Source organism: Rhamphochromis sp. 'chilingali', assembly GCF_963969265.1.
Source record: "Rhamphochromis sp. 'chilingali' genome assembly, chromosome: 12".
NCBI classification, from domain to species: domain Eukaryota; kingdom Metazoa; phylum Chordata; class Actinopteri; order Cichliformes; family Cichlidae; genus Rhamphochromis; species Rhamphochromis sp. 'chilingali'.
In genome coordinates this window covers 37,107,801-37,129,068 of record NC_137939.1, presented here as the reverse complement: position 1 = coordinate 37,129,068, position 21,268 = coordinate 37,107,801, and the positions used below count along the sequence as shown (strand labels likewise).

The 21,268-nt window shown below is 50.9% G+C and overlaps 2 protein-coding genes across 7 annotated transcripts; both read left to right on the top strand.

Moving 5' to 3' along the window:
- The first annotated feature begins 321 nt into the window (after nt 1–321).
- On the top strand, nt 322–16,107 carry tpd52l2b (tpd52 like 2b). 6 transcript variants are annotated; one of them, XM_080898267.1, is made up of 9 exons: nt 322–542; nt 3,477–3,634; nt 4,602–4,750; nt 8,931–8,978; nt 11,253–11,354; nt 11,948–11,974; nt 12,482–12,523; nt 13,706–13,754; nt 14,109–16,107. In XM_080898267.1, the coding sequence occupies exons 1-9, from the start codon at nt 524–526 to the stop codon at nt 14,193–14,195; spliced, it is 681 nt and encodes a 226-aa protein (XP_080754393.1). In that variant the 5' UTR covers nt 322–523; the 3' UTR covers nt 14,196–16,107. The 6 variants fall into 6 exon arrangements, with proteins under 6 accessions (XP_080754393.1, XP_080754392.1, XP_080754395.1 ...); XM_080898266.1 differs by having other exon boundaries at nt 12,479–12,523; XM_080898269.1 differs by lacking the exon at nt 8,931–8,978.
- A 1,847-nt stretch (nt 16,108–17,954) lies between these two features.
- Nucleotides 17,955–21,067, top strand: ppdpfb (pancreatic progenitor cell differentiation and proliferation factor b). Its single transcript, XM_080899169.1, has 5 exons — nt 17,955–18,121; nt 19,352–19,446; nt 19,530–19,607; nt 20,450–20,543; nt 20,623–21,067. Exons 2-5 carry the CDS (start codon nt 19,392–19,394, stop codon nt 20,735–20,737), a joined length of 342 nt encoding a protein of 113 aa, XP_080755295.1. The 5' UTR covers nt 17,955–18,121; nt 19,352–19,391; the 3' UTR covers nt 20,738–21,067.
- The last annotated feature ends 201 nt before the right edge of the window (nt 21,068–21,268 follow it).

Genomic DNA, 21,268 nt, shown 5'->3' with positions numbered 1-21,268 from the left:
CCCCCTGCAGGTCAAAGTTTACAGTGGGTTGTTACAAAAAACACCTTTAACCAGAGTGATGACACACCTCAGTGTGATTGGTTCACTGTGTTTCTGCCAGTTTGGAAATGTAACGTGTAATCTGTTCTTCAGAATTGTACTCGGACTGTTAAAAAAACGTGAAGTCTCAGACACTGATGAATATATCGATAATGGATTTTTTTTAATTTCCGAGGCAGGTAATCCACTATTTCTTAATAAAATAATAGAGGAGTCATCAATAAATATTTCCCAGTCATCGCCTCCAGGCACTAACGTAATATTTTGAAATTCCCCGCCGGATGTGCCTCTGTTGTTTGGCGTTAATTTCACGGACCGTGGGATAAACGACTGCTGCTCCCCGTGTGTTCTTGTCGACGACTTTCTGTCAGCGAAGCTGTAGTGTGGACGGTTTGTGCTCAGTGTGCCGCTCTGCTGTCCGCTGCGCTCCACCTGAAACTTTAAATCTTCGAAAGAGGAGTTTAATCCGCGAGAGAGCGACGCCATGGACCCCGCCAGCCAAGGTAACGCTGAGTGTTAGCCTAGCACGGAGCTAGCCTAGCCTAGCCGAGTGTGAGAGTGCGCAGAGCGGCTCTCAGCGGATACTTTAGCCACTTTAATCGGTCATAAACGGCCGACAGCCCACTGTGTGAGCCCGGTTTGATTGTACGAAGCTGGGAGATCACCGAACATTGGCCACAGGCCCGGTTCCCGGGCTCTGAGCTCGGGTTTGTGGGTTAGCCGCTGAGTGGAACTTGAATCCTATTAAAAACGGAGCTCCGTGTTTACGGACACGGACACTGCCGACGTGTTTAACCAGCTCAGACTCCAGGTAGGATTGGCTGGCTGCCACAAACGCAGCAGCAGAGGCTCCTGTATTTACCTGGAGCCTCACCTGAGTGAGTCACCGACCCCTCCTGTCAGGTGGACACAGCTAACTGGCTGTTAGCATGCTAGTTGCTGCTGTGTCATCACTGATTTTTCAGACTGACAGCTTCATGTTGTGTTGACGCTGTGTTTACAGCTGAATCAGGCTGTGTTCTCTCACACTGCCAGGGTGGCTTAGCATGATTCACAAATCAGAATAAGCCTTACAAAGGGAAGTTTTAAACAGCAGGTGGGTGGAGCTTTTGTTTGTCGTGATGACATCATACAGCTGGAAGAGTAGAAAAAGTGCAGAATAGGTCAGCCTTAAAAGCAGCATTTAGTCAGACTGTGAAGGGAGCTTTGTCTTTATTTTAAGGTGAGGCGTGAATTCAGGTTTCAGGACAAAAAGGAAATGACTTCCTATTGATCATCTGCTTTTAATAAAGCCAGCACGTGCACCTTTCTGTCAGTGGGATTAAATTTACTCGAGCTCAAAAAACCCAGATTTGTTAAACGTTCAACATCAGTTCAGGTGAAGACGCTTGTTTTCAGTAAGACAACCCCAGAACGTGAGGAATAAACGGGACAGACGTGTCTTGCGTCAATGCTTGAGCCAATAGGATCCGAGGTGACCTGATGACGCCTCGGTCGGCTCCTGCAGGCCCTCTCTCTGTGAACTCCCCGCGCTGCTCTGCAGCTCTAATGGACGTTTTCAGAGCAGAGGTTACTGCTGCCTCTCGTCTGTGCGCAGCAGGGCGGATAAAGAGGGACGTCCGAGTCTGTGAAGTGACCCTGCAGTAACTACCCGATGAAGCAGGAAGAGGTTTGCTGACTGCTTTGGGTCGGCCTTCAGTAACGAGGCTCGGTCGCTGCTGGCTCACAGGGCGAGGCAGCAGCTGTTGTGTTGTGTTATCAGCAGAAGTGTAAGGAAGGTGTGGTTCACATGCAGGACACGGCTCAGCGTCTGAAGACTCGTCAGACCGCTGCCACATCAGATGATGAAGCTGATAACGCGCACACACACACACGGTTTCTCTGTGAGGGCAGTGAGGAAGTGAGACCGCAGCCGGAAGCATGAAGGATTAGGAAATGACTCTTCTTCAGGGGATCATGGAGGGATGTGCGGGAACAGACCCACAGTGATGACACTGTCGAGAAACCCTTTGAGGCAGCGTCACCTGATGCTTCCCACCTGACCCTGTCAGAGTTACCTGAAATATTCCAGGGTCTGATGTCTGGTCCCTGCTGTGTTAGGTCAGTAAAATCCTTTGGGGGTTCTTAATGTTTTGACCATTTTGGGTCAGGTGGTGTAAGCAAACGTGGAGGTGGAAGAAACTTTGATTTTATTTGTTACTCCCGCTGCAGTGATGTAAACTGGGAACGCCCCTATAGCAGCGACTCAACTTTCAAAATTAGAGTGGGGGGTTTGTCAGTCATAGATTAATACTGTAGCCCCACCCCCACCTGTGACACTAGCAGGACCATTTTTGTATGTCACATGAACGGCGATGTTGTTGCTATGGCATTCACGTAAACACGAGAAGGTCATTTTTACTGTGATTAAATGTTCCTTTGAAGGCGCTGCCCAGGTGCTTGCATGCGGCCTGTGCCGAGGGTCCGGCTGTAACGCTGTGTCAGCGCTGCTGTAACCAGGAAGTGTGGAAGGACGTCCTTCAGTAACGACATGAATGATGCCGGCGAGCATCGAGAGAACATTGTGTGGTGTTTTTGTGCCTCTATAATTGCAGATGTTGTCTATTATTTTGAAATGCTGGGCTGTAATTCCGAGGCTGAATCCTGCACACTCGGGTCAGTGTAGCTGCGCAGACACACACACACTAAAGGGTGTTTGTGCGATGTGAAACCTGATTTAATGCATTATGACTGTCAGCACAGGGACAGCGTTACTTTAATGCACCGGGGGACGCTGGGTAAGAATCGCTTTGACTGCCATCTGTCCATCGACACACCCCCGCCCAGTAAAGTCTGTGACAAAGGCGGGCTCAGACGGACGCACAATCGTACAATAATCTGCTCTTCGACCGTGAGTCAGGATTTATTGGGGCCCAGCTGGCTGTGCTGGAAATGCGGGTAAACCTGCGTTGAGGCCATTGCTCATTGGCTGACACACCTGCGAGGTCACCATTATGGTGGTCTGTGTCGTCTCTACAGTCAGTCATCAGTGAGATTTTTTTCTCAAGTGTGGATCCTGGTTTAAATGAAACGGGTGGAGGTGGTGGAGGTCACAGGGTCATCCTGCTGATTTTTACCATTTGCCGGTCTGACCGGGGTCGCCAGCGTTTCCTGCTGACTCACGTCCACCGCCAGAGGTCCTCCGTGTTGGACCGCACTGGTCCACAGGCTGCTACGCCCATCAGAACCAGTCCTTCTGTTCCAGCATGACTCAGTTTCTTTCTCAGTGTGGCGGTGTTCGCAGCAGCTGCTGCCACTTCCTGTTTGATATCAGCTGCCGCCAGCACTCGCCTTTTCCTGTGTGTGTGTGTGTGTGTGCGCGTGTGTGCGCGCGCCTCTGTTGCTTTCAGCATTGTCTCAGTGTCTCTAATCCCGCCTCCTCCTCTTCCTCCTCTCAGATATCAACCTGAACTCTCCTAACAAAGCTCTCGGCGTGGATCGCACAGACAGCCTGTCCGACGTGCCCGTGGAGGGCGCTATGGGGAACCCAGCCAACCCTCCTCCACCTGGCCTGACGGAGGAGGAGGCGGAGGAGCTCCGCACCGAGCTCACCAAGGTACACACCACACCTGCTGAGATCCCAGGTGCTCGACAGCACCTGTGTGGTGGGGGCGGGGCTTCTTTAAGTGTTAGTTTGCAGTGTTTGGATCCAAAACTGGAGCTCAGGAGTTTTGAAATGAAGTGTCAGGTGACTGATTACAGCGAAAGGTTTCACTGAGCAGCTGTTTAATTTAACCCTCTGATCCTGTGACTGTCATGACATCATGAGCGCTGCGTTTACGCCACGGCCTCTGCGGTTAAACCGTTACTTGAGCCTGAAATAAAAATGGTAAATGGCCTGTGTTTGTATAGCGACCCCAAAGCGCTTTACATATCCAGTCATCCACACACACACACACACACACTGGTGATGGCAGCTACATGTAGCCACAGCCACCCTGGGGCGCACTGACAGAGGCGAGGCTGCCGGACACTGGCGCCACCGGGCCCTCTGACCACCACCAGTAGGCAACGGGTGAAGCGTCTTGCCCAAGGACACAACGGCTGCGACTGTCTGAGCCGGGGCTCGAACCGGCAACCTTGTGATTACAAGATGAACTGCCAACTCTTGAGCCACGATCGCCACTTGAGCCTGTTTTTTTTTTTTAAATTTTTTTTTTTTTATATTGAGATCAGACGCCCGGACTCGGCGGTCGCTAATGGACCGGGTGCTGGTTACCTAGGTAACCTTCTAATGTACTTACTACCACTTCATCAGTCAGTCAGCAGTATCCTGAGCTCTCACTTGTAGTCGCTACAGTTGAGAACAATTTTATTTGCCCCGCCCCCTTTGTGTTGCCAGTGTGTGTTTGTTTTCTTCCTTCCTGTGTGAACGCAGCTTTCTCCAAGCCTCCAGAAAACAGTTTGAGGGGTGGGGGTGAATAAGGATGGTGGTGTTTACGGTCTCTCCATCAAATAACGTGACTTTCTGTGGAGTTGGATTTAAAGCTCCTGTTTTAAGAAAGTCTGTGAATGTGTTTCAGGTGGAGGAGGAGATCAACACCCTGCGGCAGGTTTTGTGCGCAAAAGAGAGACACGCCGCAGAGCTGAAGAGGAAACTCGGCCTCAACCCGCTCAACGAACTCAGGCAGAACCTCACGAGGAGCTGGCAGGACGTGCAGACCTCCAACGCGTACGTATCTGTGAATGCGCCGGGAGGTTAGGCTGTCCTCGGAGAGCTTTCGTATATCTCGGTGCTTTACGTTTCAAATGTTCTCCACAGCTTAGACTAAATAAAGGCTCCATTCAGTCCCAGCAGATATCGCTCACAGCCTTCAGCTCAGCTCTGAATAACAAGAGGACCGAAGGTTGGACTCATGCAAACATTGATTTGTTCTGGATGGCGTCGCGTTTAATTAGCCTAAATTCATGTGTTTGATGGCTTTGGCTTCCTCAGCTGGTTCTGTCAGAGGTTTCTTCCTGTTAAAAGGGAGTTTTTCCTTCCACCGTCACCAAAGCTGTATCTGGTTTGCCACGATGTGGACTGAACCCCGAGGCTGTCAGGCTGGGAGGTCCCCACAGGTGAGGAGACGAGCTGTTGAAGCATGAGTACTGTTCAGCAGTCGGAGGCTCGCTTCACCGAGGCTGGAGGTTCAGCCCGAGTCTGTGGATCCTGATTGGTTTGCAAAGAAGAAACTGAACAAGTTGAAGGCCTCGGCTTGTGGCACAGCCACATCTGCACATAGAGTCCAGCTTCACCTGGTTTGGATCCCACCTCCTGATGCTGAGGAGGAGGTGTGATCCTGAGGATGTGCAGGGAGCACCTGCTGATAGACGAGCTTCTGGCACAGGATGCGAGAGGGTGTGTGCGAGTCCCTGCGGGCGCCGGTAGTAACGAGCTGCAGACTGACCCATCCGGTTTCACGTTGCATCGTTCAGATGAAACGGAAGCTGCAGAGACAGTTTCATCTCTGACACGCTCAGACGCAGCGGCGCTCTGCGCTTTAATGGCAGCAAAGCTTTTCTGAAGGAAGGAGAAGTCACTGCTGTCTAACCTTCTGTTAGTGAGGGGCAGCCAATCAGCAGAAAGTGGGTCTATAAGGGGCGGAGCTTGTTTCAGACAGAGCTGCAGGATGACAGGAGGGGTTATACTGAAGTGTGATTCAGGCTGAGCTGACGCCGTCCTGTGTGTGTTTCCAGCTACGTGAGAACGGCTGAGACGCTGGGCGAGTGGAACGAGCGGGTGACCCGTTCAGATCTGTGAGTCGACGCCGTGCTCGCTGCTCGCTCTGTTTGCGCTCTCACGCTCTGACTTTGGCACCCAGCTTCTAACGTGTGCGTGAACATTTCAGCGGTCTAGTGTGGGAGCTGCTCAGGCTCACCTGCAGCTGTCTGCTCGGTCTCAGGTCCCTGAGCCGGACCTCTGCACCGTGTTTGTGCTGTTGGAGCATTTTTAATGACATCATGTGACCGATAACATGGCTGCTGTGACGTTTCTGTACTAACAGACCAGGAAGAAGGCTGAGCTCCAGTTACTGAGGACTGAGTGTGAGTCTGTGATGCTAGCATCATGCACCGTGGTGTCAGCGGACAGAGCAACTGCTGGAGTGAGTGCTCTGCTGTGAGGTAGCACTGAGGTGGGATTTGGTGTGGGCGTCCTGACCACAGCAGCCTGAGCTGCATGCCTCACTCACCCGAGTGTGTTTGGTTATCAGATTCTCTGTGGAGGAGCTAAAGGTTCAGTGTATTTCTTCACTTCCCCTCTCAGAGATCAGGTGTCTTTGCCTCCAGATGTGACGGTGTCCTCTCCTGCTTCCTCTCAGCATCAGTCTTCCTCCGTATTTTTGGCTTCTTCAAACAGCCTTCCCCCCTCTGCTGTCTGAGTTACAGGCTGTTCACTGCAGTCAGTCATTCATTGTTCCCCGCTGTTAGAAATCAAGCGCACCTCCTCTAAAGGAGGCGTGGTCACACTTCCATGTGTAACTATTGTGCTGATAATTACATGTTTGTTTTTTCATTCAGTAAAAGGCAGCTATTGAACCGATGAAGGTCTTTGCTGGTGATTGGAAGCCACGTTGGTTTGACTTGTGGCTGTAGCTGGAGTAGACGCGCTGGGAGCTCGTGGGGAGAAAACGCTGCCGTGCCGTCATGGAGATGGGTGCGCTTGATTTATAAGGCGAGGCAGGACAGAGCTTTGAAACGTTTCAAAGTCAAACCCAGTGACGGTAAAACGCGACTCGTTTGTCGGACCGTGGTTATTCACCATGCAGCTGCAGGCCTGTGTCTCCCGAGGCCAGCGGCTTCCGTCACAGACACACCTTGGCGTTGGCGCCACGGGTGTTTTTACGGTTGACGTTAACGTCCAAAAACCCTGTTAAAGGTGACAGCGCTCCCGGACACGTGGAGTTGGAGACCCCACAGAGGATGAGTCGTTCCCAATGAGCATGTGCAGAATTGCTGCATCACTCAGAGCCTCAAGCACGCCATCTGACCCCGGGCGATCCTGGCTGACCCCTGAAACGACTTCCAGTCTGGGTCAGTCCGAGGGACACGTTTCTGTGCCAGCAGAGCAAAGACACGCTGTGAATCGCAGCGTTCCCGCCCGGCTGCTGAGGCCTGAGGCTGCTGGAAGTTTCCAGGTTCCGCCTCTGTAATGAACCGGATTGGCGAGCTCGCTCGGATAGTTGGCGTGACCTGACGGGGCGGCGCTGCTGACTCGTGCTTGACTCACAAGCAGCAGCAGCTGCACCGGCAGGTTTCTGGTGTTTGTTCTGCTCGCAGAAATACACCAGCACGTCGGCGAGCGCTGTCGGTGTTAGTTTGTGGTCGTTCGTCTGCCGCAGACGTGCAGTCAGCGTGGATTTTACTCTAATGCAGCTGGAAACGTGTCTGCAACCACACGGACAGCTCGGACTCGCTGCTGCAGGAACGAGTGGGAGGAAAGGAATGCGAGAGAGGAGGAGGGGAAGAGACGGTGTTTTGCTTAGTCACATGATACGTGATATCCAGGAAGACGGGCAGGCGGGTGAGGCGCGCACAGACGCTGTGAGTTATGAACACGTCACGGCCGCATGAATATTTTTAGATGTTCTCTTTTTTTCCCGTTTCCTCGTTTTGTGGATCAGCTGACTGAGCGTCTTGTCTCAAAGTAAACCGGAGGCGGTGGAGACGGAGCCGTTTGGGTTGATGTGGCCCGTGCAGTGGGAGGGGACAGTTGTGGGCGGAGGCTGGCCTCGCGGGGCGGCTCCGGTTTCTGTAAAAATAACTCAGGCTGTCTGCGAGGTCAGAATCGGATTGTTGCACAACAGGAGTCTGCTGTGTGTTGGATTCGACCTTATGCTGCAGCTCACCGTGTCATGTTTCACAGATCAAAGTTTAAATATCATCACATCATCCATCCGTCCTCTGATCCTTATCAGGTTGGCGGGGGGTGGAGCCTGTCCCTGCGGTTAATATTTATCGCAGAGCTTCAGATAAATGGGTGAAATGTTCGGTGAGCTGATTAAAATGACCCTGAGTCCAGTTTTAACTCCATGGCATCATGTGATCACCAACACGCACGTTTCTCTGTGACTGTGGACTGAGTGGACGCTGACCACGAGGGAAGCAGAGACGGCCTCCTTCCTGACGCTCACAGCTCCGGTCTCGGGTTTGAGCGGTGCGGCCAAAAGTCTCATCACCATGGCAACCACAATAGCAGCTTCACCAGTGCAGGTGTTTGAATGTTAGTGGACACAGGATACGGCTCATTGTGATTGGCTGTTTAAACCGGGACCTGCACAGGCCCGTTTCTGATTGGTGGGCTAGGTCAAAGGTCATCACGACAGGCCTACAGCTACTTCACAACAATTATTCGAACAGCAACACAGTCAGCACACACACACACACAGGCGCACACACCTGTAGGTTCCTCGGTCAGGGCGGCGTTCCTGTTTCCTGGCTCCGCCCTCAGCTGCGTGGCTGTGTGACTCCTGTGAACTCCACGCTGATCCTCTCCCTGCTCTGTGAGGTCTGAGTGTTTACCCGTGTACCTGCAACCTCGCTTTACGCCCCGCCCCTCGCAGCGGACCGCCGCCAACACGGATGTGCTGACTGTGTGACTGCTGTTCATCTGTGACGGCTTCTTTTCAGCTGGAGGTTTTTATGTTGCAGATCTGTATTACATGTGAATATTCTTTTCCATCAACGTGTTATATGAACGTGCAGCTCTGAATCCACGGCGGCGGCGTTTTTAAACCTCCTCCGTGTGCTCAGGAGAGTCGGCGTTCCTGTCCGGCCGCACACAGCGGCAGCTTCTAGCATGTTTTGGACGTTTTCAGCTGACGTGTGCTGTGAGTGTCTCTGTGTGATTTTTCCTGCTGTTGTGTCTTCAGATATCTGTCTGCCTCGGCCACTTTGGATGACATTACCCACTCCGACGCGTGAGTTGACCTTCGTCTTTGTGCTCTTGTCTGTCTGTAGATGAGTTAAGGTTTCTTTCACTTTGGGATTTGTGGAAGTTTTCTGTTTTCCTTTTGCTTCTGTGGTGCCACGGCGGTGGAGCTGTTGCTAACGAGACGAGGAGACGTTTTCTGCTGTGGACGCAGCTGAAGCCTCCTCGTTACACTTTTCATCGTCTTCAGTGTTTGAACCAAAAATATTCAGGCCCTGTCGATGCTGACCACGTTTTCTCCAGTTATTAATCTAAAACAGACGTCATGCAGAGCGTTCAAACAGTCAAAGCTGACAGGAAGTGAAGCGCCACCGCCATGCATGTCTGGCAGGGATCATTGATTACAGTAAGTGTCACACGGACACAGTGGCATTTATTCTCAGGTGGAGTAACTATCAGCTCGTCCAGAGCGACCCTCCGACGCGCCACACAGCGGCGCACACGCAGAGCTGCGAGCAGGAACCTGGAGCTCTTTGTTTACGGCGTCATCGTCAGCTCCCAGTCTGTTTTGGAAAAAGCAACAGTGCAGAGGTTCAACAGTTTAAAAAAAAAAAAAGCAGAAGATGACATCATAGGGTTAAATGTTTTATTAATATTAGGGTTACAGCAGGGGCGGGGCTCCGGGGGGCTCCAGGCCTCGAGGGCCGGCGTCCTGCAGGTTTTCAGACATGTCAGCTGATTTAAATGGCTAAACGACCTCCTCAACATGTCGTGAAGTTCTGCAGAGGCCTGGAACTGAACTGATCATTTGACCCAGGTGTGCCGACCCAGGGTGATAAAGCTCGAGGCCTGGAGTTCCCACCCCTGGGTTACAGGAAGTGTTATTGAAGCTGTGATGGTGGGTTGAGAAAGAAAACTGGAACCAAAAAGCAACAAACTCAGACCTGTGTGCTCGTTTCCAGCTCCTCGTCTTTCTTCTTGGGTTGTAGTAGAGTAGCTTTGCATGATTCACAGTTTATCATAATCCTCCTTCATCTTGTGCTGCTCCTTGGTGGAGGTCAAAGGTCACAGATGCTGCTTTGCCTGATCGAACCACCAACGAGCCGCTGGTCCTCCCGAGCCGCAGCTGTCAGTGCTGTTACTCTAAAAATGTTTTTCCCCCCCCAAAAGTAACCAAGTTACTTTCTGCAAGTAACAATCCAGCTCTGAACTTTTCACGTGCTTCAATCGTGCTGCTGCGTTACTGTAGTGTTGACAGACGCCTGCTGTGCGTGGAAGCAGCGAGAGCACGGCGTGTTCTGCTTGCCGTACGCGTCGTCCTGTCCGTGCTGGGATCAGAGGTGTTTGGAGGTAAACGGGAGCTCGACTGCAGGAATGAAAACAAGCCGCTGACTTCCTGTTGTTTTCACAGCTGGTCAGGCGAAGCCGTCGGTAAACTGCTGTTAGGCGAGTTATAGATCCGGTCTCTGATCCATTTGAACTTCAGCCCCTGCGTTTCTGAGCTCCTGCATGCGTTTGGCTGAAGAGCCTCCACAGGTGGTGTGCTGCTTTGTTAGCTGCTGGACGTTTTCTGTCTGGAAGCGTCCTCAGTCTGGACCCGATAAACCTGAGGTTCTTGTCTCGGGACCGCAGATGGACACAGCCGCTGCGAGCTCGCTCTGCGGTCTGCAGGATCAAAGTTGGCCCTTGTTGTTTCGTGTTTGGATGAAAGGGCGGACAGCGACGTACGGGAGCATCACACCTGCTGATCAGTAACATCAACATAAAATCCTTAAAGCGGAGCTCCGCCTTCCTCAGCGCTCTGTTACAGTGACCTCACAGCAGCCATCTTATTGGTCACATGACCTCATTAAAAGGGCTCCGGCAGCACGAGCACGATGCCCTTTAAAGCTGTGTTACGGAGGAGGATCCACGGACCGTCAGGCTGTAACATGAGTCTGAGGCACGGACTCACTGCTGCCTCTGCTGGACGCTGTTGCATCTCAGGTCTCTCACATCATCAAACCAGTAGTGTGGCTCTGTTCGCTGTAACGCGCTCGGCTCGCCGCTGGTCGTGACCAGCCATCGGTCTCCCTGTCATGTTTTCCTCGTGCTGTGAGGCGAGACTGAAATAAGCTCTTCCTGCCGGCTGACTGGTGCCTGCTAACACTCCTGGGTTCTTGTTCCTGTTTCCAGTTTGTTCCAGAGGGAGGACGCTCTGCTGTGTTTAACTTGCTGTGTGTCGCGGCTGGTCTGTGTGAACACTAACACTGGTGCGTTTGTGTGTCTGTGGCGCTGCAGCTCAACACTAACGCCTCTGTTTCTGTGCTCCTCCTCTCTGCAGGTACAAGAAGACTCAGGAGACGCTTTCCCAGGCCGGACAGAAGACGACCGCGGCTCTGAGTACAATGAGCACGGCCCTCAGCAAGAAGATCGGCGACATGAGGTACAGTGCGACAGAGCCAACATGGCCACCGCGCCGGCTCAGCTGCAGGAACAAATGTCAGCGGGGACGTGTGGACCCATCCTTACACCGTCCCCTGCTAGGCAACCTGGTGACGAGTCTGTGGATCGTTTAAATCAGGTGGTGTGTTGGGTCTGCACGCCTCTCCTGCTGTGGGTTTAGCTCCCCGAGTGACAGAGTGCGAGCACTGCTCGGGCGACGGCCCGTTAACGTGGCTCACAGCATCAACCCTGTCCCGTCCTCGCCAACGCGCTCTCTGAGCCCCCGCGTTGGCGAGGACGAGGCCCGCCTCAGACCGTCACCAGGTTAAACCCGGCCACGCGTTTCTTCCTGCAGCTCTGACTTCATCTCCGGTCGCGTCCTGCCCACCTGCAGCTTCACTGCTGTGATTGGGTCGTTACCCAGCTTCAGTGCTGAGTGTGAGTAAAGCAGCAGTGGGACGCGGCCCCCTCCACTCTGCAGTTTAATCCCTGTAGCTCAGTGTGTGTGTGTGTGTGTGGGTGTGTGGGTGTGTGGGTGTGGCCTCACGCTCTCTCTCTCTCTCCTTCTTACCGCTGCCTTGGTCTGACCCGCAGAGCTCTGCCGTTCTCTAACTCCTTTAGGTAAGCCTCCACATGTTGTCATCCTCACACGGTCAGTCACATGACCTGTAATTATGTAAACGCAACACTGGTCCACTAAGAAGTCAGGTGACCCTTTAAAGTGCCTCAAGGGGACTGCTGTTGTGACTTTGTGTTGTGTCAATAAAGTTGAATTCAACGTTTGTAGTGATGCTAGGCTCAGGTTGCTGTGGAGACAGCTTCATTTCAGTTTGATGGTTCTGTATGTTCATGTATCAGCGCCAGTTTAAAGTGCTGTGCTCTGATTGGCCAGCCTGACAGGAAGACGTTTCGATGATATGAGCTGAAAATAAAGTAAACGAGTTAAAGAAACGACGCTGGGCGTTCCAGCTGTGCAGAGGATGTTTGAAAAACTCAGTTCTTTCAGCGTCAGACTGCTCTGCAGGCTGTGACAGCTGATTTAACAGCTGTGCGTGTGCGTGCGTGTCACTGCTTCCTGCATTGTAACACTTGCTTTTCTGTCTCTTCTCTTTAACGCATTCAAAGTAGCAACTATTCCATTCGCCACTCGATAAGTATGCCCGCCATGAGGTAACGTAACACACACACCTGTACCTGTCTGTGCTCGCTAACATCAGCTCACTGAAGGCGTTCAAACCTGGGGGCGTTTGATGTGGGGAAATGAGGTGGAGTTTTTATTGGCTACTTTTATTCGAATACATTTATTCGACTCTGCCGTCAGCTGATCTGATGTTTCCGTGGCAACATGAAAGTTTTTGATTTTAGTTGTTATTGTGTTGAAGTTTGACGCTGCGGTGACATAATGAAACTTTGCTGCGGTGGCTGTTTTTCTTTGTTTGTTCTTTCCAGTCGCAGCTCGTCTGCAGTGAAACACAAACGATACAAACATGTGTACATTGTTTGTTTTTATTAAAGCTGCTTTTATTTCATGATTGAATATTTTATCAGGTCTATGGCCCAAAACGTCGGGCTGCTGTGAGTCTGCAGATCTCAGAAACTCACATTTTATTCACAATAAAACATAAAACATGACGGGTCTGACCTCAGATCAGTCTTAAAGGAGTCCAGAGCAGATGGCGCCATTTCTCCATCGTGGTCACGCGTGGTTCTCCTCCATGTGATGGAGCTGTAACCTGCACGTGTGGACTGCACGCCGAGCTGCTCGCATACGGCGGTTTCTGGAAGCGTTCCTGAGCCCGTGCACTGATTGATCACAGAGCGGCGTTTGAAGGTTATCGTCCCCGCGCACAGAGATTCCTCTGAGTATGCTGATGATGTCATGTTCACAGTGAGGATTGCTGTAGGTTGGTGAAGCTCTGCCCGATCATGTGACCCAGCTGCTGACAGAATAGAATCGAATAGAATAGAATAATCCTTTAATTGTCCCACAAGGGGAAATTTGGTTGTAACAGCAGCCAGAAAGACACAACACACAGGACACCTGATCAGCTGATAAATCTTCCTCCGGCTGTTTCTCTTCTCAGTTTTCAGCGTTTTGTCGACCCGTCCCAACTTTGACGCACGTGCTGCCGCCATCAAAGTCAAACTTTATTGAAATGGTTCATTTTCTCCTTTAAATGTTTTCTGTGAATCAAATCTGGATTTATGAGACTTGCAGATCATCACATTCAGTTTTTATTCACACGGCATCCTGACGTTTGGATTTGGCGTTGTTATTAAAGAAATGTGATGTTTGTTAGATTTGATGTGGCGGTGTTATTCTGACTCTAACCTCGTGTCTCTGCTCCGCAGAAACTCTCCAACCTTCAAGTCCTTTGAGGATAAAATGGGGAACCTGAAGGTGAGCAGAGGTCTGCAGCAAAGTTTAGTGTTTGGAAAAGGATCAAAGTTGAACATTGAGTTCAGATATCTGCAGGACGAGCAAAGGTCAAAGGTTAATGCAGAGTTTCACCACAAGGTGGCAGCATGTTCTGTGTCCAGTGTCGATTAGTTTCTTCTTCTTTGCATGTTTTTGCTCACGGTGCTCCGTGAGTGTGGGACAGGAAGTCAGCTTTTCTTTAGTTTCAGGTTTGTGTCTGAAGGAAGGTTTTAAAATGAAGACGAGGCTTTAAACAGAGTAAACAGGAAGCTGATGAAGGGACGCGCTAACCGCATCACTGACCCTCAGCTGTTTCCTCTTCCTCTCTCTCTTCAGTATAAGGTCGTCGGTCAGAGAGGAAATGGAGACGCCGTCAGCTCCCCCACCGACACCACCCCCACTCAGGAGAACCCATCTTTCTGAACACTCGCTCCCTCCTCCACCACCTCCTCGCCGCCACCTTCTTCACGACCTTAGACTGTACTGTTACCACCTCGTCGCAGAGCCACACCTCCACCTCCACCTCAGCAGCTCGCTCTGTAGCTGGTGGCAGAGTGCACAGCCCCGCCCCCGAGCCCCGCCTCTGTTTCAAACCCATCAATGTTTCAGAGGCCACCCGGCTAAACACCAGGCGCTAAAAGATGTCACCTTCTGAAACTTGACCCCCCCCCCAAGTGTTCATACGCATCCAAAAAACAAACACGCAAACCTCCTGCAGGTGTAGCTTTGGAGGCGGGGCTTCTGCAGGTGGAGGAGGACTATATGGGCCTCTGTGGGTGAGCGTGCTCTCTTCTTTCTCTGCATTCACACTGTGAGCACACGCTGCACAGCGCCCCCCGCCGCGCTCTGTGTAAACGCAGGCAGGTGTACAGGTTAGCGCTATATACCTGCGAGGATGGGCGGGGTCAGGACCCGGGAACCCCCGCCCTCCTCGACCTTCTCCACGTACACGCACATCCCACCTGAAACCCCCGCTGTGTAAAAAAGCCCTTCAGCCATTTTGTATTCTCTGAACTCTTTTACAGCTTTGCAGACGTTTTTACGTAACTTCTATCGGCGCGTACCAACACAGGTAACCAAACTGTCTCCGGTTCACAGGCGTGTCGCTGAAAACGCAGCTTCCTGTTAGTGAAACTGGCGTCGCCGTCGGAGCGCAGCCGACGCTTCAACGACGCTTCGCCGCGAACGCTACCTGCTGAATGTCACCGCTTCTCAGTCGGCCTTACTCGCGTTAAAAGCTTCGCCCGCTCTCTGATCCAGCCGCGGGACACGCCCACCCCTCGCCCTTTGGTTTTTCTTCTTCTTCTCTGGGTTTGGTGAAGGACGGGACGCCCGGGTGTTTGTGGTGTACTCACACGGGGCGCGTCTGGTGTGCCGCTTGTCTTCGTTCGGGCCTGCAGAGTAACTTCCTGTACGGAAGCGACCACGCCTGCAGATGAACTGCGCTCACGCCAAACAACAGAACAACTGACTTTTCAGGTTTTTTTCATTATTTGTAAAACGCCATGAAGTACCGTGCCAATCTTTGTGTGCTTTGCCAACATCACTCCTGCCCGCTACAGGAAGTGCTGACGAGCTCGTTAATAAGACATCCTGCTCCTGTGGCGTCCGACTGCTCTGTGACAGGAAGTGGTCATTGAGGCGTGCCGCCACGTGTGAGTACACCTGAGAGGGAGACCTGTCATCAGTCTTGCGGGTCTCCGCTGTAGGTGTTTCTGCTGCCCGCGGCTGTCCTGCCTCCTGCGTGCGTCCTTATTCTTTGTGTTGATCATTATGGTAGACGATGAAGATGATTTGTTAGCTGCTTCCTGATTTTCTTTCCTTTGCTTTTCTGAGGTAGTTTCTTCTTTGTAAAATGTCATCAGTTGCCAATCCTGAAATATCTGTTACAGACTCTTTCTTTGTGTCTCTGGATCTCCTCAAGTGTCTCTGCGCTTTGCCAAGATTAAACAAACTTCTGCACACTACAAGAAATACTCCTGAAGTCATTTACTTAATAAAAGAATCACATTTTTCTTATGCACAGGGGAAAGGAGCTCGTCAGTGTGAGAAAAATGCGATTTTGAAACTAAATGGATTTTCCTCCTTGAAAGCTGCACATGAGCAGTTTGTTTTGGAGAGTAGATGATGGATGGAGTGAGTGACTTCTTAGTTTTGGGACGTGCAGCACACCACGAGCATGCTCACTGAGAACTTTCAGCTTTATTCGGGTCCGGGGCCTCTCTCATGTAGATCGTTAAAGGGATCAGATTTGGAAGCTTATGGTGAATTAATTAAAAACATTTTGGTTTATTGTAAATGTTTGGATATCAATAAAGCATTCCTTTAAATGAAATGTGCCCTGTGATCTCTTCACTTCACTGCTGTGCATAAATTTACTGACACATCTTTATAATCTGTAAATTGAATAAACATTAATTAAAGTTTGATTCTGGATTTGAGGCTCTCCTTTTTCTGAATTCATGGAAAAGTATTGCTGAATTTAACTGATTTAAATTCAGATGAAGGCTGCAAAGTTAGAAAAATAAAGCCATGACCATCTCCTGGGTTGCTAAATTTCCTGAGTTTAGAGTCAACTATGACACCTGGGGCTGAACAGGAAGTCAATCTGACGGTTTTTGGGTTTCAATATGAGAAAACGTCAGCTTTTAAAAAAATAAGCTGCATGCATATTCTATTCTGTATGCAAACAGCATAGGTGACAGAGGCTGAGGTCACCGAAGGTTAAATATGTTTACAGATTTTCGTCTTGATGCATTCTCAATCATCCAGGAAAGTGAATCTTTGATCAGTGGTTGTTGATCAGTGGTCATGAGAATTAGCATAATTATGATTAAGGAACTGACCTCCCGGCCCATTGTCCCTTCAGTGGGCTGGTTTCAGTCATTATGCAAATGTACTGTTTATAAGATTTGGGGAAACCTGCAGTCAGCTGAGACTGAAGAAGTCACTTGGATGAGTGACGAAACGTTTCTCCCACAAAATGCTACGTGTGAATGCACGCTTCGGTTTTCAGAAAAAGGGTGTTCCCTGACCGGGAATCGAACCCGGGCCGCGGCGGTGAGAGCGCCGAATCCTAACCACTAGACCACCAGGGAGAGTTACCGTGAATGGTCACAATCAGGCTTAAATAGTAACGTGAAACAATCACGTTCGTAGTATTAAAGTGGTCACTCTTCCCCGTTCTGTATCAGTACGGGTCATATGAGAACCACACCTGTAGAGTGACAGGTGTAGGCGGCGGCAGGAGGTAGTTAGGTAGGTTGTCGTGGCCGAGTGGTTAAGGCGATGGACTAGAAATCCATTGGGGTCTCCCCGCGCAGGTTCGAATCCTGCCGACAACGAACGTTTTGCACAATCACTCGTTCCTGTTCTCCTACGAACCTGACCACAGACAGGTGAGATAAAGCTGTGCCACTGTCGAGGCTCTCAGATGAGAGACACCTGCATTTAAAATCAGCAGAACTGACCTCAAGTACTACAGTAAAATATGTATATATAGCAAACATGGTAGATAAAATTTAGACATAAACAGTCATAAAAGTATAAAAGCAAATATAAAAACTGAGCAAAAAAACTCTAAACTGCATCAGCGTCATGACCTCCTTTTTTCTCCAGTTTACTGAGTCAGTTACCGAGTCACCCCCATTAAACAGGTTTTAGTCATAATGTAGTTTACTGTGTTTTTATTTGTAGTTTTTACTGGGATTTCTTTAAAAAAAATGTTTTTTATGGTATTGTTTACGTGCTACTGTAAGGTGACCTTGAGGGTCTGAAAGGCGCCTCAATAATACAATAAAATGTATGATTATTATTATTAATACCGGCAGAGGGCGCTGGAGGCTGCTGGTAGCGCAGAGAACAAAGAGAAGTGCAGGAAAACGAGCGTCGTGTTAACGGTTACAGCCTCAACGGAAATGAAATGAACGCATGTAAAGTGAGCTTGTACTGAGGCTTACAGGGAGATACACGCGCCGGTCTCGGTGTGCCGGTATTTTGTGATGCAAATGTTGAAATTTTGTTTCAGTGATGTTTCCATGGAAACCCGCTGATTCAGCGCTGACGCGACTTCAACGGGGTGTTTTTTTAGGGAAAGGGGGAAGCGGTGAGGGCGGAGCCTTTGTTCGTCCCGCCTCCCACTGGGGTACGTCATGTCCAGTATAAAGGCGGGAGCTGCCCGTTCCTCCGCATACCGCAGCATCGTCGGAACTCGCTCGGGCCTTGGAGGGTCACATTTACCCAAAACTTCTTTTCAAATGGGCCCCGTTGCCTAGCGTTCACTCCCCCAGCCTCGCCGACTGATCGAAGTGAGTGCTCCCGAACATCAAGCACGTCTGGGTCCGCACAAGGTGAGGCTACCGACCGCGACGAGCGGTTAGAAAATGGTGGTTAGCGGTGCCTGTGACGGCCGTTTCCGGCACAAAGTGGGCATTTTCGATGGTTTCACGTTCCCATCTCGTCCCGAAGCCTTTCTGTCCCCGTTATGCTAACCGTTACGTCTCTCTCGGTGTTGCCGTGGGAGCAGCGGGGGGCTGTCGGGCCGTTAAAGGCGGATTAATCGGAAACAAAATGTCCTCCGGGACATCCTCCGTGTGCCCCCCCTCCTTCCCCCGGGGTCTTTTCTCCCACCGGGCCGTTTGCAGGGTGACCCCGATGGGGCGGATTCACGTCAAGATGTCGGTCTGCTGCAGTGACCGTTAGTTGTAAACAAGCCCGGCTGGGATGACGTCATTGCCGTGGACGTGTGTACGTGCAGCACGCGAGGCTGCAGAGTGACCGTGATGCTTTCATGTACTGTTATATTGTCTGCAGGCGGGTTTCGCCTCACACTGTTAGGCTGCTGTGGCAGGTTTACACCTGTGTAGAATAAAAACAAGATCCTGTGATGCACTCTTGATGTCGGCCTGATGTCTCTGCAGCTGCTCTTTGACGTCAGGCTTTATTGATGAACAGATGATCAATGAGCTGCACGCTCACGTGTCCCGTGTAAGCACAGGCAGGAATCATGTTTAAGCCCTTTGTGGGAGGGGATGTTTGGTTCCTAGCTGGCCTTGTTTACGGTGGGACAGGTTCGGGTGTCACTCACACAGCAGAGCAGCCTCTGTGATGGTGATTATTGGAGTAATAATATCTATGGACACAGGAAGTGATGCTTCACAGACACTGATGCAGGGATGATTGATGGCGTTTGTGTTTATATACCTTTTTGTTTCCATAGAGGCAGCGATTGGTCAGATTCTGCACACAGATTACACAGTAATCTTTATTTTCTCGTGTAATCCTCTGAATTACAGTAGTAACCGTAATCTGTTATTGGCTTTCTGTTTAATGTCAACAGTGAGCACAGCGAGCAGTGTGTTCATTATCATCAGTGCTTCTCCATCACTGGTGTGTATTTTTAATGGATGCGTGAAGTCCTGCCCACAGGACGATCTGATTGGTTGGAGAAAGAAAACAGAGGAGCACATGTAAACAAACTGTCAGGACATGGTCACGTGACTCTGTCACTGCTTTAATGACTGAAATGGTGACTGCAGGTCATTGGTGTGATTACTTCCTGTTTGTTTTGTCCCCTGCAGGGTTCCATCAGCACAGTGTACAGCGACCAACGGCCCAACAATGGCAGCTATCCCAGCAGGAGGGTCTCTCGTGGCGACCACTGATTACTACCGAAGTGAGTATCGCACGAAGAAGAGTTGGCAGGTTACAGTCAGCGAGGTGTGAGGTGGAGACTAACCCGAGGTTTGTGTCCGGCAGGGCGCATCGGCTCTACGTCCAGCAGCAGCTCGTGTGGCAGTTCGGAGTACAGCGGCGAGGTCATCCCTCACCATCCGGGTCAGTGCACAGTGGGACAGGGCGGGGCCGGGAGTCTGGTGGCGTGGGAGCATTCTGTCGCGTTTCTTGTGCCGACATCATGCGGTTTAAAATGCAGCAGTCGGGGCTTTCTGAGATGCTCCACCCACTCGCTCGCACACTGAGTGAGTTAAGCGGCGGCTCTTCTGGCAGGAACTTTGTGTCCTGAAGCGACGCCCACGTGAGCTGATGCAGATGTTTGTCTCTGAGCATGCTCAGTTCTTCCTCCCTCAGCCTCAGTTTGGGAGACTGTGGGGCTCAGAGACCGGTCTGATCCGGTTTGTTGAATTACAGCTCATGTGAGAGTGCTGCTCTTCATCACCACAGCACACGCATGTCGCCAGGGAGCTCGCACAGACGCACACACGCTCAGAGTGAACTGAACACACCCAGTTTCCCCTTTCACCTACTTTCAAGAACAGAGCTGTGTGTGTGTGTGTGTGTGAGAAACCAGGGCGGTGCTCGGACTCACCGAGACTTTATGAAGGTCTGATGCAGTCATTTCCTGCTTTCTTTTCCTGTTGCCATAGAAACGTCTTTGTTATAAAATAACTGACCAGTTTGAAACTCGTTTAAACTTGTGTGAGCGGCGTCAGTCAGTGATCATGTGATCCATCAGCTGGTCAGGCTGACGTGTGAACTGCTTCCGCCTGTAGATGGCTGGAAAAGTCTGTTTGATTTCATTAGTTTTCACGTTTGTGTTCAGAAAGTTTGACTTTTTCTTGTGACCGAGGTTAACGTCGCCGCTGTGACGGCGGGAAGCGCAGTAGTCCTTTCACGGTTAAACGCTGCTGTCGTGTCTGAATGTTGGACTCTGTCCACAGGACTGCCCAAGCAGGACTCCGGCCACTGGTGGTCCACTTTCTTCTTCGGGAAGCAGCCGGGGATGACCCCACTGACTGAGGAGGCGCAGCACAAGTATGGACACACACGCACATAAATAAACTTTATTAGCAGCGATGGTCTGACTTGGTTAACGCCGCTCTCTTCCTGGCAGGGCGGGGATATCTGGTGTGGTGACTAACGGTCAGATCACCTGTGTCGCCCGGGAGATGGTGATGCAGCGGCAGGCGAGCGAGAGCAGCGACGCGGGAAGCCCCGTCTCCTCGTGATCCCACGGTCTCTCTCGGTCTTGCCACCACACCTGATTGGGGGGAATCGAACCATCAGCCAACGCTAGGTGACGGGAGGAAGTCCCGTTTACAGCCTTAGTTTCTTTTTTTCCTTTTGTACGTGTCGTAGTGTGGCTGCGTGTTCTGTTCCTGTAACCTCACTTTTTAAATTAATGACCAAAAATAAAAAATAAAAGCAGCCGATAAGCTCTGTTTGTTTTTAACATTTGTAATGTGTTTGTATTCAGCCTGAAGGTGGCGCTGCCACAGGCTTTTCTTAACTTTTCTCACTTTGTCACTGCAAACGAAATAAAGTCGAGTGCATCCCGACGCTCTGTGTGTTTGTTCAGCCTCCAGGTGACATCAGGGTGAGGAGGCGATGCTTCATTGGCCTCAGTACAGGACGGACAAACACCTCCTCCTGCTCCTCCTCAGGGCGATAAACTCAAACCCTGATTTCATAGAAACTGCTTCAGGATCGATAACACGTCACCTGAAAGCCCGCAGCACTGCACGTTATTACTGTGACAT

What these genes read in the sequence shown, in the direction of transcription:
- tpd52l2b (XM_080898266.1), top strand. An exon ending in TCCGCACCGAGCTCACCAAG is followed by an intron (nt 3,635 to 4,601) that starts GTACACACCACA and finishes AATGTGTTTCAG; the next exon opens with GTGGAGGAGGAGATCAACAC. An exon ending in CCGTTCTCTAACTCCTTTAG is followed by an intron (nt 11,975 to 12,478) that starts GTAAGCCTCCAC and finishes ACGCATTCAAAG; the next exon opens with TAGCAACTATTCCATTCGCC.
- ppdpfb (XM_080899169.1), top strand. Translation starts at nt 19,392, where the DNA reads ATGGCAGCTATCCCAGCAGGAGGGTCTCTCGTGGCGACCACTGATTAC. An exon ending in GACCACTGATTACTACCGAA is followed by an intron (nt 19,447 to 19,529) that starts GTGAGTATCGCA and finishes TGTGTCCGGCAG; the next exon opens with GGCGCATCGGCTCTACGTCC. An exon ending in ACTGAGGAGGCGCAGCACAA is followed by an intron (nt 20,544 to 20,622) that starts GTATGGACACAC and finishes TCTTCCTGGCAG; the next exon opens with GGCGGGGATATCTGGTGTGG.